This window comes from Sinohyriopsis cumingii, chromosome 7 (genome assembly GCF_028554795.1).
Source record: "Sinohyriopsis cumingii isolate HCF-2022 chromosome 7, ASM2855479v2, whole genome shotgun sequence".
NCBI classification, from domain to species: Eukaryota; Metazoa; Mollusca; class Bivalvia; order Unionida; family Unionidae; genus Sinohyriopsis; species Sinohyriopsis cumingii.
In genome coordinates, this window is record NC_142967.1 from 13,333,467 (window position 1) to 13,349,414 (window position 15,948).

General features: G+C 35.0%; 1 protein-coding gene across 4 annotated transcripts in view; it reads left to right on the top strand.

Annotated features, from left to right (window-relative positions):
- The window catches only part of LOC149794752 (F-box/LRR-repeat protein 4-like), an 88,904-nt gene that overhangs the window by 42,799 nt on the left and 30,157 nt on the right, over positions 1-15,948 (top strand). For all 4 annotated transcript variants that reach the window (XM_089964381.1, XM_089964380.1, XM_089964382.1 and 1 more), the window contains exons 2-3: positions 9,233-9,713; positions 13,634-13,900. In XM_089964381.1, the coding sequence (XP_089820507.1) occupies positions 9,233-9,713; positions 13,634-13,900 (748 nt within the window). The remainder of the gene's footprint in view (positions 1-9,232; positions 9,714-13,633; positions 13,901-15,948) is intronic.

Genomic DNA, 15,948 nt, shown 5'->3' on the forward strand with positions numbered 1-15,948 from the left:
GAATAAACTTTTTGCACGTTATTTTTCATTCTTTTAAGAAGAAAAAACTTTTTTCCTTCTATGAGAAAAATACATGTATGTGAAATTGCATGAGCCTGCTACCATCATCTTTTTAAAGAATTCATACAGATCTCTTCTGCAAAATGATAATAAACTTTTTACACATTACTGTTTGTCATTTGAAGAAAGAAAACAAAATATTTCATGTATACGAAAAATACATGTATATGAAATTTTGGGAGCCATGCCCAAATCATTTTATTTCCAAATTTGTGTTATAACGGAGCATGCTATAGCGGATTCACACTGTATAAGCAGTAATGTGTTAAAATAGTCTTTAAAACAAACTAGTCAACATGTCGTCCCCTTGAAAGAGTGGAAGATATGAAAATGTACCTTTTGTCTGACCTCTAGATATAGTACACAGACACAGTTTTCTCAAAGATCAAGGGAAAGCATCTTTTGAAAGATGTCTTTGAAGAGATTTTGTGCACTCTCTCCCATCAGGCCTTAGGCAAGTAGCTCCAGAGATGGAGAAGCCTGTGGTAAGATTTAGACAGCCTTTGACATGGGGCTATCCTGTTTCAGGAAGGGTGAGATGGTATTGTGCTTGCATCAATTTAATAGTCTGATTATGGTTGCACAAATATTAGAAGAGCAGACTGCTAGCAGGACTCCTGCCTGACAATAGCACCTTAGACTTCTGTTTTGCTGACACTGTGCTCATTGTTTGTTTAGGAAGGTTAGCTTTAGAGGCATGATTTTCAAACATATACCTAGTATCATATATAATATACTAGGTAAGAACGAATCATTAATGAATAGAATACTTGTATTTAGAGGATTAACATAATTCCCATGTTTTCTTTGAAAAGCATAAAGCAATTCTGCAAGAACACAAATACATGTGAAGCAAAACATGTCTGTTATGTACATTAAAAGGCCAATAAATTGTGTCTTTTATGTTCAGTTACACTCTTTGATCAAGTTTTCATTATGGTTATGCATCTACTATGATCAGGTGTCTTTTATGGGCATGTGTTTTGATGGATGTGCTCATTTTATGAGCATGTGTCTTTATGAACATGTGTCCGTCATGTCTTTATGGACAGGTGTCCATTATATATACATTGTTTTGAACTGTTCTTTTTAACACATTATTATCTATATCATGCCAGGATAACTTGATTGGTTACTGTATGTGTAAGCTGGGATTATAGGCAAGAATAATCCTGCTATAGTTAATTTGATTGGTTACAGTATGTTCACAAGGAACTTGGTGTGAACAGTCCTTGATAATGTTAATTTGATTGGTTACAGTATGTTCACAAGGAACTTGGTGTGGACAGTCCTTGATATTGTTAAAGGCAGTAGATAGGTTAAAGTCATCTGAGGTCTTAATCACAATATCAGTGACATTTATTAATGACTTGAATTGAACACTCGTTAAACCATTTATGTATTAGTCATTGTATGCATTTATGTACCAGTAACAAAGATTGGGTGTTCCCTGGAATGAAACAAGTATTAACTTGTGATAATAATAGTTGTCTTTGTTGGGTCATTTTGACCATGTATACTGGGTTCAATAACCACCCAAGCTTCCTTGGATGGCTGCATTAGTGTGTCCTTTGCATGGTATAGCCAATAATTCATTGAAAGGGTAGTTAAGAACAAGCCAGTAACCCAGCTATTCACAGGTTTATCCATTCTGGTGGCCTGGATTAAATATCATATCTGATTCATCAGATTTCTTTATGAATATTCTATACTTGCAAAAGATACATTTACCTTAATGAAATACTTTGCATGGTGTGTTAAATGCCTACCATAAGGCAGATGATACATGAAACTTAATGAAATGCTTTGCATGGTGTGTTAAATGCCTACCATAAGGCAGATGATACATGAAACTTAATGAAATGCTTTGCATGGTGTGTTAAATGCCCACCATAAGGCAGATGATACATGAAACTTAATGAAATGCTTTGCATGGTGTGTTAAATGCCTACCATAAGGCAGATGATACATGAAACTTAACGAAATGCTTTGCATGGTGTGTTAATATGCCTGCCATAAGGCAGATGATATATGAAACTTAATGAAATGCTTTGCATGGTGTGTTAAATGCCTGCCATAAGGCAGATGATACATTTGCCTTATTGAAATGATTTGCATGGTGTGTTAAATGCCTACCATAAGGCAGATGATACATTTGCCTTATTGAAATGATTTGCATGGTGTGTTAAATGCCTACCATAAGGCAGATGATACATGAAACTTAATGAAATGCTTTGCATGGTGTGTTAATATGCCTGCCATAAGGCAGATGATACATGAAACTTAATGAAATGCTTTGCATGGTGTGTTAAATGCCTGCCATAAGGCAGATGATACATGAAACTTAATGAAATGCTTTGCATGGTGTGTTAAATGCCTGCCATAAGGCAGATGATACATGAAACTGAATGAAACACTTTGCATGGTGTGTTAAATGCCTGTCATAAGGCAGATGATACATGAAACTTAATGAAATGCTTTGCCTGGGGTGTTAATATGCCTGCCATAGGGCAGATGATGCATGTAACTGAATGAAATGCTTTGCATGGTGTGTTAATATGCCTGCCATAGGACAGATGATACGTGTAACTGAACGAAATGCTTTGCATGGTGTGTTAATATGCCTGCCATAAGACAGATGATACCTGAAACTTAATGAAATGCTTTGCATGGGGTGTTAATATGCCTGCTATAAGAGAGATGATACATGTAATGGAATGAAATGCTTTGCATGGAGTCTTAATATGCCTGCCATAAGACAGATGATACATGAAACTTAATGAAATGCTTTGCATGGTGTGTTAATATGCCTGCCATAAGACATATGTTACATGTAACTTAATGAAATGCTTTGCATGGGGTGTTAATATGCCTGCCATAAGACAGATGATACATGTAACTGAACGAAATGCTTTGCATGGGGTGTTAATATGCCTGCCATTAGGCAGATATGCGTGAAACTTAATGAAATGCTTTGCATGGGGTGTTAATATGCCTGCTATTAGGCAGATGATCCATGTAACTGAATGAAATGCTTTGCATGGGGTGTTAATATGCCTGCCACAGGGCATAATGTATTGTGCTAATGCTATCCCTCTATATGTTCATCTGTCTGTTTACCAACTTCATTTCCACAATAAATCAGATTATCCTCCATCTGCAGTTACCAAACTATTCGGTTGCCTTGCACTTTGGGATGGGGGAACCCTTGGGGTCAAAATATCAAAGGTCGAGGTCACCAACTGAAAGATGATAAGTGTTTTCAGCACAATGACTTGTGTTTTCCATCATCTGCAGTTACCGAACTTTGTGGATAGCATGCACTTGGGGAGAGGGAGAATCCAATCAGCTGTGGAGTCAGAAGGTGAAAGTTTGAAGTTGTTATGACATGCAAGAATAAACTAAGGCTTATGTGGAATAGCATTACTTATGCATATCTGGACCAAATTTTTTGTGGATGGTTTGCATATGATTTGATGGTCAAAATATCAAAGGTAAAAGTCACTGCTACTGAAAGAATATTAGCGGTGTACCTAAACACTATAACATTACTTCAGTATCACATACCAGTACCAAACAATGTGAATGGCTCACATGGAGTAAGAAAGAAATCTATTTTGGAATTGAAATATTAAAGGTTAGGGTCACTGACTGGAAGAATGAAAATGGTTTCTGCATAATACCTTAAGACATAGACCACCTGCTGTGACCAAAGTTTGCACAAGTCTTGCACTTGAGGTTTGGAAGAGGTCTGTTCATTTTGGTGTCAAAACTCTAGATCCATGTACATGTAACTAACAAAAATGGATTTTGCAGAATAAATTTTGTTCAGATGTACTTTCCTTGATAAAACTTTGTGGATATCTTGAATTTGCTGTAATAAAGGGACATACAGAATCTGCAGTTGAAAGGTCAGAGGTCACAGTCATAGTATATTTAATAAGAAAATAATGGTTTCTTCACATTGAATTGAGTGTGTTATGTGCCTACACAAGAAACGAATAAAGATAGGGCAGGCCTACTTTAAAAAACACTGTTTGGAATTTTACGTGAAGTAGGCTGGTTAGGCTCAGTCAACACTGTTACTGAGTTGTCATCTGTAAGCTTTGATCATGGAAACATTGACAGCAAAAGTATTGGTACTTATTAGAAGTATCATTTCTTGTGAAGTTTTAAAGAGGGATGACTGTAATTTTATTCTTTGCAGCATTTTGACTGATTATCAGTTTCTTTCTATTAATCTGGAACTATGAACCCGAACTAAATTGTTTTTGCAATCTTGTGGAGAAAATGGGTATGGCAGAGTAAAGCTTGGCATGGAATTTATCTTTGGTTACAGCTGATAAGCTTGTTTCAATGCTCACTGCTTTAAAGAGGGATAATTTTCCACACATTTTTATTTTCACGTTTTTATTGTCAAACATATGGTTCATCAATGGCCTTACAAGCCACATTGCCCACAATAACCTTTGACTAGTATGGACCTCAGCTGACGTATCCTATTACATTTTTATACTTATCTTCATAAACTGTATTACATTCTCTGTGACCGCGCCGGTGACCTAGTGGTTAGAGCATCTGCCTTGGATGCGAGAGGTCACAGGTTTGAATCCTGGCTGAGTCATACCAAAGACTTACAAAAATGGTACTAACAGCTGCCTCACTTAGCGCTCAGCATTAAGAGGTTAGTGTTAGGACTGGTCGGCCTGGTGTCAGAATAATGTGACTGGGTGGGACATCATGCTACATGCCTGCGGCATGATGCCTCAGTGCTAGACAGCACTATAAACTGTTACAATGCAGACATTGTAGGGATATGACTGAAAAATTCTTAAAGCTACGTTAAGAATCCAAATCACACATACACACACATTTCTCTGTGAACAAGTCATTTATATATAACTTAGCTGACATATAATATAGGCACTTGTCTTGATAAACAGTATTTTCTCTTTAACAAGTCAACTGTATATACCTCAGCTGACACTTTATATGGGCACATGTGTTGATACTCACTGTACAACTTTCTCTGTCAACAACATATGCACTTGTCTTGATAAACTGCACTATTTTCTCTATCAACAATTCAATTATATATAAGCTGACACAACATTTTGCAGGTACTTGTCTTGATAAACAGTAGCAGATTTCTCTTTTCTCTGACTGCATCAGTCTTGCTGGTAATATTTAGTTTCATAAACATTTGGATAATTTCATTATCAAGAAATATTAGTAAATCTTATATGATGTTGACCTTTAAATAAGCAAGTCATGATAGGATTGTTTAGTGACCAAAAATAGGATATGCTGTTATTTACCCACTTGGCATTGCACCATCTGCCATATTGTTTTTGGTCAAAAATATGATACTGCATTCAGTAAACCTTATTGTTGTTTTCATCTGTAAGTGATAACTTTTGTGTGTTGTGCAAGAGGGACTTCTAAATAAATATTTTGAAAGAATGTTATTATGGAAATTAGACTGACTGTTATTGCCTCTGCAGATTGTTTAACCCAGATAGATAATAATAATAATAATAATAATAATACAAATAATAATAGTTGTTTTTATCATTTGATCTTTGTATGATTAAATTGCAAATCTTTGGAAGTGAATTACAAGAATAAAGTACATTTTAATAATAAAAATTGTTTAATTATGCCCATTTTGAATAGAGTAAAACAAACTATTTGAAATTTGATTTTAAAAGTCCCACATTTATCAAAATAATTCAGTGATTTCAACTGACAGTAAAACTGTTTTCTCCATGTCAGAGCACAAACTACTTATCATCATTTAATTGCCATTAAGTTACAGAAATGACACAAAAACTCAAGGACCTGGACTGACTGTAAGTTCACATATCCAATTTTACCACACACTTTAAAAAATAATTAAAAGGTACGGTAATATGTTGACTGAAATTTGGGCAGGGTGGGGGTCATGGAGTCCAGCGGGATGCATACTTCATTTCGTAAGTGAGATGTTTCATGCCTAACACTTCTACACAATTCCATTAACATTAGTTGAATTTAGAAGTAATGAATTATTAATGTGTATAATTATGCATTATTATTTTTAAAAATGAAAAAGAAGTTAAATATTAAAATCATTGGAAGAACAATAAGACAATAAAATCAGAAAAATATATAATGAGTCTAAAATGGATCTTAAAATAACAGTTTGTGTATCTAAGTATTATAGTGTATTAAATTAGAAGAATAGGTTTATAAATAGTGTCATAGAGCTTACTGCTTCATTATATTGGTGAAAAGTTAAATTGCTTTATCCATTTTCTCTAAGGATGGTATTTTATACTTTAAATCAGGAGTCTCAGACTCAAACCACCCTGAGGGCCACATAAAGGCATTTTCAGTGGCCCAAGGGTTGCACCACGTTATCTCTCTGAACACCTTGTGATGCCAATCATTTTGTGGGCCAAGGATACTGATTGGGGGCTGCATATAGCCCGTGGGCCAAGTGTTTGAGACTCCTGATTTAAATAATGGTTCTGGCCTGCCATATTACTATCTGTTTGTCAGAAGTTGCAGCCACATTTTATTTTTAGGTATGAGATAGTGATTTGTGAGGTCACAAGAGGACTACTGCTAAACAATATTTTCATTTAAACATCATACATATTATACTGGTTAGTATATATGATGTACTAAGCACATCAAGTACTGGGCAAAACCAGCTCAATTAGATGCACAAATCAATTTTTTTATTTTTTTACCCTGGGGGGAAAAAGTGCTAGGGTCAGCACTTAAAAACAAGAACGATCATCCAACTGGAAACATGTCAGTTTTTTGGGGGGCCTTAACAACACAAGCTTTCACTCTTTGTACTATGGATTGATATATAGTGTTGCACAAGTTCTACCCTATTATCTGAAGTATGTGGTGTGTTTTTGTACTCCACAAATTTACAATAGGAACACAAGCTTTTCACTTTGTGTACTATGAAATAGCATACTGTAGTGTTGTGCAAAGTCCTTCCCTATTATCTGTTTCTGTTCCTACTCAACAGACTGACATTACTAATACAGGCATTTCCGTGTGTACATTGGAAGGGCATATAGTGTTGCTCAGTAACTTATGAATAAATTCATGGATTGAAATTCAGTTCAGTATGAGGCTTGAGATTATGAAGACCTCAGTAAGGTTTCGTTTTACCTTTTACCATGAAAATATGACTGGGTTTTGACACCTGTTTGTCTTCACTTTCCATACTGACACAGGGCTTACCATTTCTTCAGGTGTACATATTGGCAAGATCATCCTTGTTACCGTAGTCAACATATTTATATACCGGTAGCTTTATTTGCATTTCACAGGTGAAAAGCAGTCCTGAAGATTAACCTTTTGTATCATTATCCATTTTATTTTGTGAAACCAAAAGTTGGGGCTGAATTATGGAGCTCATGGGAAAGGAAAGCTAAGTTTTGATGTTCATTCATCCATCCACCCACCCATCCATCCATCCATCCATCCACCTATATAAAGAGTGTGTGTGTGATTTGGATCTTTAACTTAGCTTTTGCAAAATTTTCAGTCATATCGCCATGTCTGCAGAGTGGCAGTTTATAGTGATGTCAAGCAGTGGGGCATCATGGCACAGACATGTAGCATGATGTCCCACCCAGTCAATTGGTATCCTGACACCCGGCCAACCAGTCCTTACACTAACCTCTGCTGAGCACCAAGCAAGTTAGCACTTTGTACCATTTTTATAAGTCATTGGTATGTCTAAGCTAGGGTTCAAATCTCCAACCTCCCGCATCCAAGGTGGATGCTTTAACCACTGGACCACCAGAGTGGTATCAACATCAAGAAGACTGAAAATTGACCATTGCTTTTTTGCCATAATAAAAATTCTCAATCATGCAGTAAATTCCTGACTCGTTCACATTTTGTAAACTTTTCTGTCTCAGAGTGGGAGCTAGGACCTGAGTGACAGTGTGTGTTGTTTTTGTATGCACGCTCAGGACCATTGTTACTCATCTGCATCCACTTACACTCTAGATTTCCAGGCATTGCTGAACTTATAAAATTATTTTAAGGTGGCACTCTACAGTTTTGTATTTTGTATAGGGTTAAATTTTATAGAATTTACTTGGTTTTCCTCACTGGTTGTTCTTACTACAGTATTTAAAAAAGACCTTGTGTATCCTGGGTATTGTTAAAAGAATGTACATTCTCTTTATTTTGGTGTATGATTGATGGGTGTAATATCATAGAGAAGACAGCTTGGCCTTACTTCAGATGTGTATCTATAAAAATAAAAAAACATCTGCACTTCCTGGACATCAGATGTTAATTGTATAAAAGAGCTGGTAACTATTTTTATATTTTATATATTTGATAATATATTCATTACATTTTCAGAAGGTTTTATTGTCTAGTCTGTCAAAATTAGCTTTCCCCGTTTTAACTGCTAAAGATAGTGTAGTTAAGACAAATTTAAGCTGATCCTTTGATCACACTGGAGCAGTCATTTTGGTTAGCTGTGTGCTTTTATCATGTAGAATTTCCACAAGTACCATATCCAAATAAATTTGAACATGAATGTATGCCAGCTTTCTGTCCATTGTGCATGTTGCAAATGCAAAAAACTTCATTTTAGACTTATCACTGTCTCAGAAGTTGATAATATCTGTCTAGTGCCTCCGTGATGGTGGTTTTCTACCATTGGGAGGAAGTCCATGCTGTGTCAGTTTGATTTAATTAGCAAAACATAAAGACAATAGCTGTTCTTAATTATTCCTCATTAAAAAAGTTTAAATGCTTAAGTGTTTCTGTCAAAATAGTTTTTGGGTTCATTAGACGTTATTATCTTGCCTCCATCAAAGGTCTACAATCTTTTTATCAAAGACTCCAAAGACATCATGTATCACCTTTTATCACTTTTATTACATATTCCACCTTAAAAAATATTATGCTTTTGGCTTTAAACTCTCCAAATTACAATAAAAGGGTAATTAATGTCCAGTTTGTTGTGTACACTTGTTAGCCCTTGTTTATTACTTTTATGATCTAACTACTTGGCATGATTCATTGCACTGTTGGTACAGTTCCAGTCCACAGTCAGTTTATTACGGTCTTTAAAGTGGTAATTGTGGCCTCCCACTAGTAGAATCACATGTATGTACATACTTTTTCTCTGTTTCAGAGCATCACCATTGACAAACTGCCTGACAAGGTGCTGTTACATGCTTTTGCATTTCTAAAGCATCAAGAGCTTGGAAAAGTTGCCAGAGTCTGCAAAAAATGGAGAATGCTAGCCTACGACAGCCGACTTTGGCAGGTGGTCTCTCTACGACCGGAATATTCAGGGCTTCATATCAACAACGTAGAAACTCTCCTTGCGCTCATAAGTGTTCGTTTTGGATCAACACTCAGATATATTGAGCTTCCATGTGAGCTGGTGACAGCGCCAATTCTACATGAGCTAGCCAATAAATGTCCAAACCTTAAATTCATGACGTTAGATTTCTCTAATGCCATGCAGCTGCATGATTTTAATGATTTAACAGCATTCCCTTGCAACCTTAAATACCTATGCATCTGTCTGTCAGAAGTTATTTTTCTGGAGGGTTTTATGAGAAGAATCTACAGCTGTTTATCATCTCTGGAGGTGCTACATCTAATTGGTGAGATTTTAATTTTTAAATTTGATGTAATTTGAGATGTAGATTAACAGGTTGCTGTGGAGTAGGCCATGACCTTAGGTGGATGACCAGGGCCCCTTGCAGGACTCCAGTACTAATTTAAGTACCATAGAAAACCTACAGAAACTCTATGATATTGAAAATTCTAGAACTTAAATTTTCTAAATGCTCATGATCAAATTTATATTTTTCAGTATAGACCCATTCTTGATGAAAGCTTCTGTATAGAGAAAACCATTGGAACCATGGCATTTGTTTATCTACATGTGTTAGAAAATTGTGTTTCAAATTTGATACCTAAAGAACTGAGTGCTCAGTTATATTGGTTTGCTAACATCAGCGTTTCAGGCAACATTTACTGTATATACTCGCGAATAAGCCCGTTCATGTATAAGCTGAGCCCCAAACTGAACAGGTGTTAAGACTAAAAAGTGCATGACCCGCGTATAAGGCAACCTACAACTCCGAGACATCTCAAGATGCACGAGGTAAGTTCTAAATGCATTTATTTAGGCAAACTTATATTTAAAAAAATTATATGTATACTTATCTCAAGGTTGGCGTGCATAATTATTAAAAAGAAATGGCATAAACTTGTTTGAAAAGTAATTTATTTATTTTTGTGTTTTCTTTTTGTTTCAGCCTAATTTAGATTTGTGTATAATTTGATAGAATGATGAAAAGAATTTAGCAATCGCGAGTTGCTGTAACACTACCTCTCCCTTTTGACTCGATTATTAGTTGATTATGCAATATTGCATTGGACATTTTATATCAGTTCACTGGTAATTACATTTTTACTTTGCATTGAAATTGTAAATACCTAACTCATAAAAATGTAATCCCCGTAAGACAACACAATGAACAAACAGTACGGTTTGATGCTAATGCCGTAAAAGCTGAGTTTTAGTTTGCTTTCATGAAAGCGACCTTACACCATACCTGTCAACTTTCATGCAGGAGGAAAAAAAATCCTGATTTTTTGGGGTTGCTTTGCACCTACCTCCTGATTTCATAATATCTTCCAATTTTGCAGAGAACTCCCAATTATTACATTATGTCTTCAAATTTAATTTCTTCTAAACAAGAAAATTCCTATATTTTCTGTTGTATCACCTGTAAATTATTGTTGTGATGAAATAATTACTTTACTATAAAGAATTTGCTTCTTCACTAAATAGAATGTTAAGTTTAAACATTATTCACGTAAATTAATGAGTTTTTTTTACCTGCACTGTAATACAAAAATAAAAAAAATAAACCACAACAAAAAAGTAAACCACAACAATAAAATTGTCCACAATGTATTTCAGTCCCAAGAATGATCACTACGAATGCTTAAGTCCATATGTTATAGTGCCATTCCCACGAAAGAAACTTAAACGAATGAACAGCTGGCATTTTTATACTGTATATACCATATTACCATTAAATTAAAAGAAGGAATGAAAATACATACCACACAGCAAATGTGTCCTCAAAAAAAACTAATTCAAAATACTTGTTTTATAGTAAAGAATACTAAATGCTTTATGAGTTGATAATAAAGGAATAAGGTCGGATATACAAAGAGGGGAAAATAGTTGCCACATGTACGGTACCATGAGGCTGGCTATTTTTGGTACCTTTAGTTCAACAAAATTGGAAATCCTTTATTTGCCAATCAATTACTGGTGCTTGCATAGCAAACAGTAGTTTAGAACATGGTTTCTTTGAATTATGGTGGAGGGCCAATCGTTTTCACAAAACAGTTGCATGGATAAATATTTAGTGAAAACAAGGCTTTAAAAATGCCATGAAAAGCAACCAATTTTTGGTCCCAATCTCTATTGTTTTAATTATGTCTATCTACTTTGCTTTTGAAAGGTTCATAGGTATGCCTTACACCCTGTTTTACAAAACTATGGTAATTGTGCTAATATTATGGAATAAAAGGCAATTGCGCATCAGTGTACTGGTATAGTTGTTGGTCAAAATTCACTCTTATCACAAGCCAGTTTCTTCCAGGTTTTAATGATTAACTGGCCTGTACTGCTGTTGCAAAACAAAAGACAAATTCGCTGACTGTCAACATAGGAGACACTTAAACATCAAGCTTTCCATTGTGTGGAAAGTTATTTGTTCAGCTAAAACACAAAACTAAAATTGATTGACGTTGATCTTAGTTGATCTATATGAGAATTTTAGCCTTTATTATTATCACTCTTCGTGAACATGTAAATTATGATGGTTATGTGCCTTGCACAATTAAATGTGTGTACCTTTTTAAAAATATTACCTCAATTTGTAGGATCACTTATATAATTGAAAATAAGTAACTCGTGAGCTCTTGATTCAACATAAATCAAACAGCTATTAAGGACTAGCCAAAATGTTATCTGGAAGAATGCAATTTGGTCGAAACAGTGAATAAAGCAAAATCTGCATCTAATATGTTTTGTAATAAGTAAGGATTTAAGTGACACTATGCACACTTTGCACTGTTTAAATACTGTACATTATAGTTCAGCATGGTCTTCCTGGTAAACTCAACCGGCCATGAATTATGAAGTCTGTATTTACGTTTATTTAACTTCATGTTGGAGAAATAAAAAAATATGCACATGCAAAATAATAACAAAGTCAATCATGGCACTTTATAACAGTTTAATAATTGTCAGGTCACCGAAAGTTACATTATTTTACGTGCCTATGTCTTAGGACACTGAAAAAATATTGTTTTGTGCCCAAGATTTATAGACATTTCTTCCAGGCTTTTATTTTTTCCTAAATTATTCAGCCTATATGCAAGTATATATGGTAAGTATTTGAACTTCACTTCAGAAAGTCTAAAAGAAATCTTACAATAAATCGGTCTAATCAAGAGTTACCTTGATTGCTATCATCATTTATCTCTCTTTATGATTGAAATATATTACCATCCTTGTTATATTATGCATGTGTTACTTTGAACAAAGGATATATAAATGAGAGAAATTATATTATTAAAATTCTTTCAGAGCACATATATAATTTAATTAAATTAATGTAGGCATAATCCAATAAAAATACAACATGAAATCTCAAAAACATTCACTGAATGAAATTGGTGGGACACAAAATCATGCAGGGTTATCACAACAAGCATGGTGGTAGAAACCTAAATGATCATATTGGAAGCATAATGATTCAAAACACGACCAGAAAATATCACCTTAGTTATCATAATCAGTCTATAAACTGTCTAAAATGTATATATTTAATTTCATAGATCTTCACCAGTGTGCAAAAAAACACCCCCACCCATCAAGGTTGAATCTGCACACTTGTGTACCACCTTCTCCATTTCATGGCAGCTGTTGCTATATCTGAATGTGTTTTTGATATCCCACTGAAAATCATTCTGAAGCAAACAAATAGGTATTCAATAAATATAACCAGAATTTTGCAGAAAAATATAAAAAAGATAATGAATCAGTAATATTGCAAGTATGGTTGCCACCTTTTAGGTATTTTAAGGTATTATATCATTTTATTAAATAATAAAATGTAGTCTTTTTAATTTCATCAAGTCTCAGTTATGTGTTCTGTATTTTGGAGCTCCTCAAGTGGCAATCCTAATGGCAGGTGATCAATTTATAAAGAAAAGGTTAAAGGTTATTGTTGATAATATGTCGATAAGATAGTCACTGTGCAGTTTATTTAGTGAAAAGAACATTTAAATTTGGGAGACTAGCATATTTATTCATCCATAAATGCCAGTCAGTTGTAATTTTGTTGACTTGTAGCCATTATATCTTCCAAGCTTTTTCATGTGGCAACATTTTTGCAATTTTCAAATCTAAACTTGATCTAACTTAAGTTTTAAGATTGTATTGATATGTGCAAATATACTCAAAATAAGTTATACCTGTAAATTGCAGGTACTTTTGAGATGTCAAGTGAAGGAGAAGAGGACATCTACGAAGTTATTAACATTGGCAAAATCAAATCCCACACACCCAACCTGAGAGTTGTCAACATGTATGGCATAACGTTCATCGATGACTCTCATATTGAGCTGCTGACTTCCAACTGTATTCACCTGGAGACCCTGGCCTTGAACTTCTGTCTGAGGGTCAAAGGGTCATCATTCAAAACTCTGATACAGAGATGCAAAAAGCTGAAGACCTTGCTTCTGCAGCACACAGGTAACTTTGTCTTCCCTTACTCCTGTGTACAGGGACATGAAATTTAAATTCCAATTTATCCAAATTTGCACAGGTAACTTTGTCATCCCTTACTCCTGTGTACAGGGACATGAAATTTCAATCCCAATTTATCCAAATTTGCACAGTAAACCATAGGACGAGTAAATTTTTGCAATTACTTGTCTGTGGACAAGTTCCAGGTTTGTAAAGACATTCATTTGTCTCTGAACAAGTACAGATTTAAGAAGTTGAAATAGTTTTCCAAAATGGCAGTACATTGACACAAGGATTGTGATACCAGAGAGCAGTTGGCATTTAATGATTACATTCAAATGTTGAGACACCCATATTGGTCATAGGTCAGAAGTGCTTATCAAATGCTCAGTTGTCTATCGTCCAGTGTCTGATTGCTATCAAATCTTAAATACACATTCATCCCAATGTCTAGTTAATTCTAAATGAACAAAGTGCTGCTCAGACGTCAGTATGGCCATCACAGCAAATATCTTAGTATCGTCACTCCACCTGAATGGGGATTTCACTAAAAGACTTTTTATATGTAAACATGGTTGGTGCAAAATGAGAATGATGTTGATCTGATGTCCAAAATGAGCCCACATGGCAGCCATCTAGAAAATCAACATGCAATTTTCATTAAAAGACTTCTTAAGAGAGATGGTTGGCCCTAAAAGAAAATGGTGCTAATCTGGCATCATTTATGGCCACTATAGCAGCTGTCTTGAAAACTTTTGTTGTTGCTACTCCTCCTGAACAGAAAGTCATATCAGCATAAGGCTTTCACTGGAAGACATCATATTTATGTTGTCTAGCTGGTCTTAAAAATCGTGCCAATCTGCTATCCAGTATAGCTGCCACAAGCACTCCAGAAACTCTTGTTGCTGAAAATATTGGGTTTCCCCTAGAAGACTTTCTATGCTGTCTAGTTGGTACTGAACAGATGGTTCCAATCTGATATTCAATATGGTCACCATGACAGTCATCTTGAAGTTGGTACTCCTCCTAAATGAAAGTCATATTGCCATGGGGTTTTCACCAGCTCACTAATACAATATCTAGCTGGTAGTGTAAGAAAATGTGCCCGACACTTCAAAAATGTGTGTGACAACATGGAATTTTCCACAAAAGTCTTCTATGTTATTAGTTTTGTCCTTAATGACAGTGGTGCCATTCTTTCAATATAATATAGTTGGTAGTGGCTAATTTGAAAATCTTATTGTTCAACATTATCAGGAATGGTTTCAACACTCATCAGTTAAAATTAAGATATGGTCTTATCTTGTATTCCTGTAAATTCTTCTTGCACAGTAGAGTATCAGAGTCTTTAAAGGGCACTTGTTTACAACACTGCCCAGTACTGGTAGACTCTCAATACTTTGTTGATATATCAGAGTCTTTAAGGGGCACTTGTTTACAACACTGTCCAGTACTGGTAGACTCTCAATACTTTATTGATATATCAGAGTCTTTAAGGGGCACTTGTTTACAACACTGTCCAATACTGGTAGACTCTCAATACTTATTGATATATCAGAGTCTTTAAGGGGCATTTGTTTACAACACTGTCCAGTACTGGTAGACTCTCAATACTTTATTGATATATCAGAGTCTTTAAAGGGCACTTGTTTACAACACTGCCCAGTACTGGTAGACTCTCAATACTTTATTGATATATCAGAGTCTTTAAAGGGCACTTGTTTACAACACTGCCCAGTACTGGTAGACTCTCAATACTTTGTTGATATATCAGAGTCTTTAAGAGGCATTTGTTTACAACACTGTCCAATACTGGTAGACTCTCAATACTTATTGATATATCAGAGTCTTTAAGGGGCACTTGTTTACAACACTGCCCAGTACTGGTAGACTCTAAATACTTTATTGATATATCAGAGTCTTTAAAGGGCACTTGTTTACAACACTGCCCAGTACTGGTAGACTCTCAATACTTTGTTGATATATCAGAGTCTTTAAGGGGCATTTGTTTACAACACTGTCCAATACTGGTAGACTCTCAATACTTATTGATA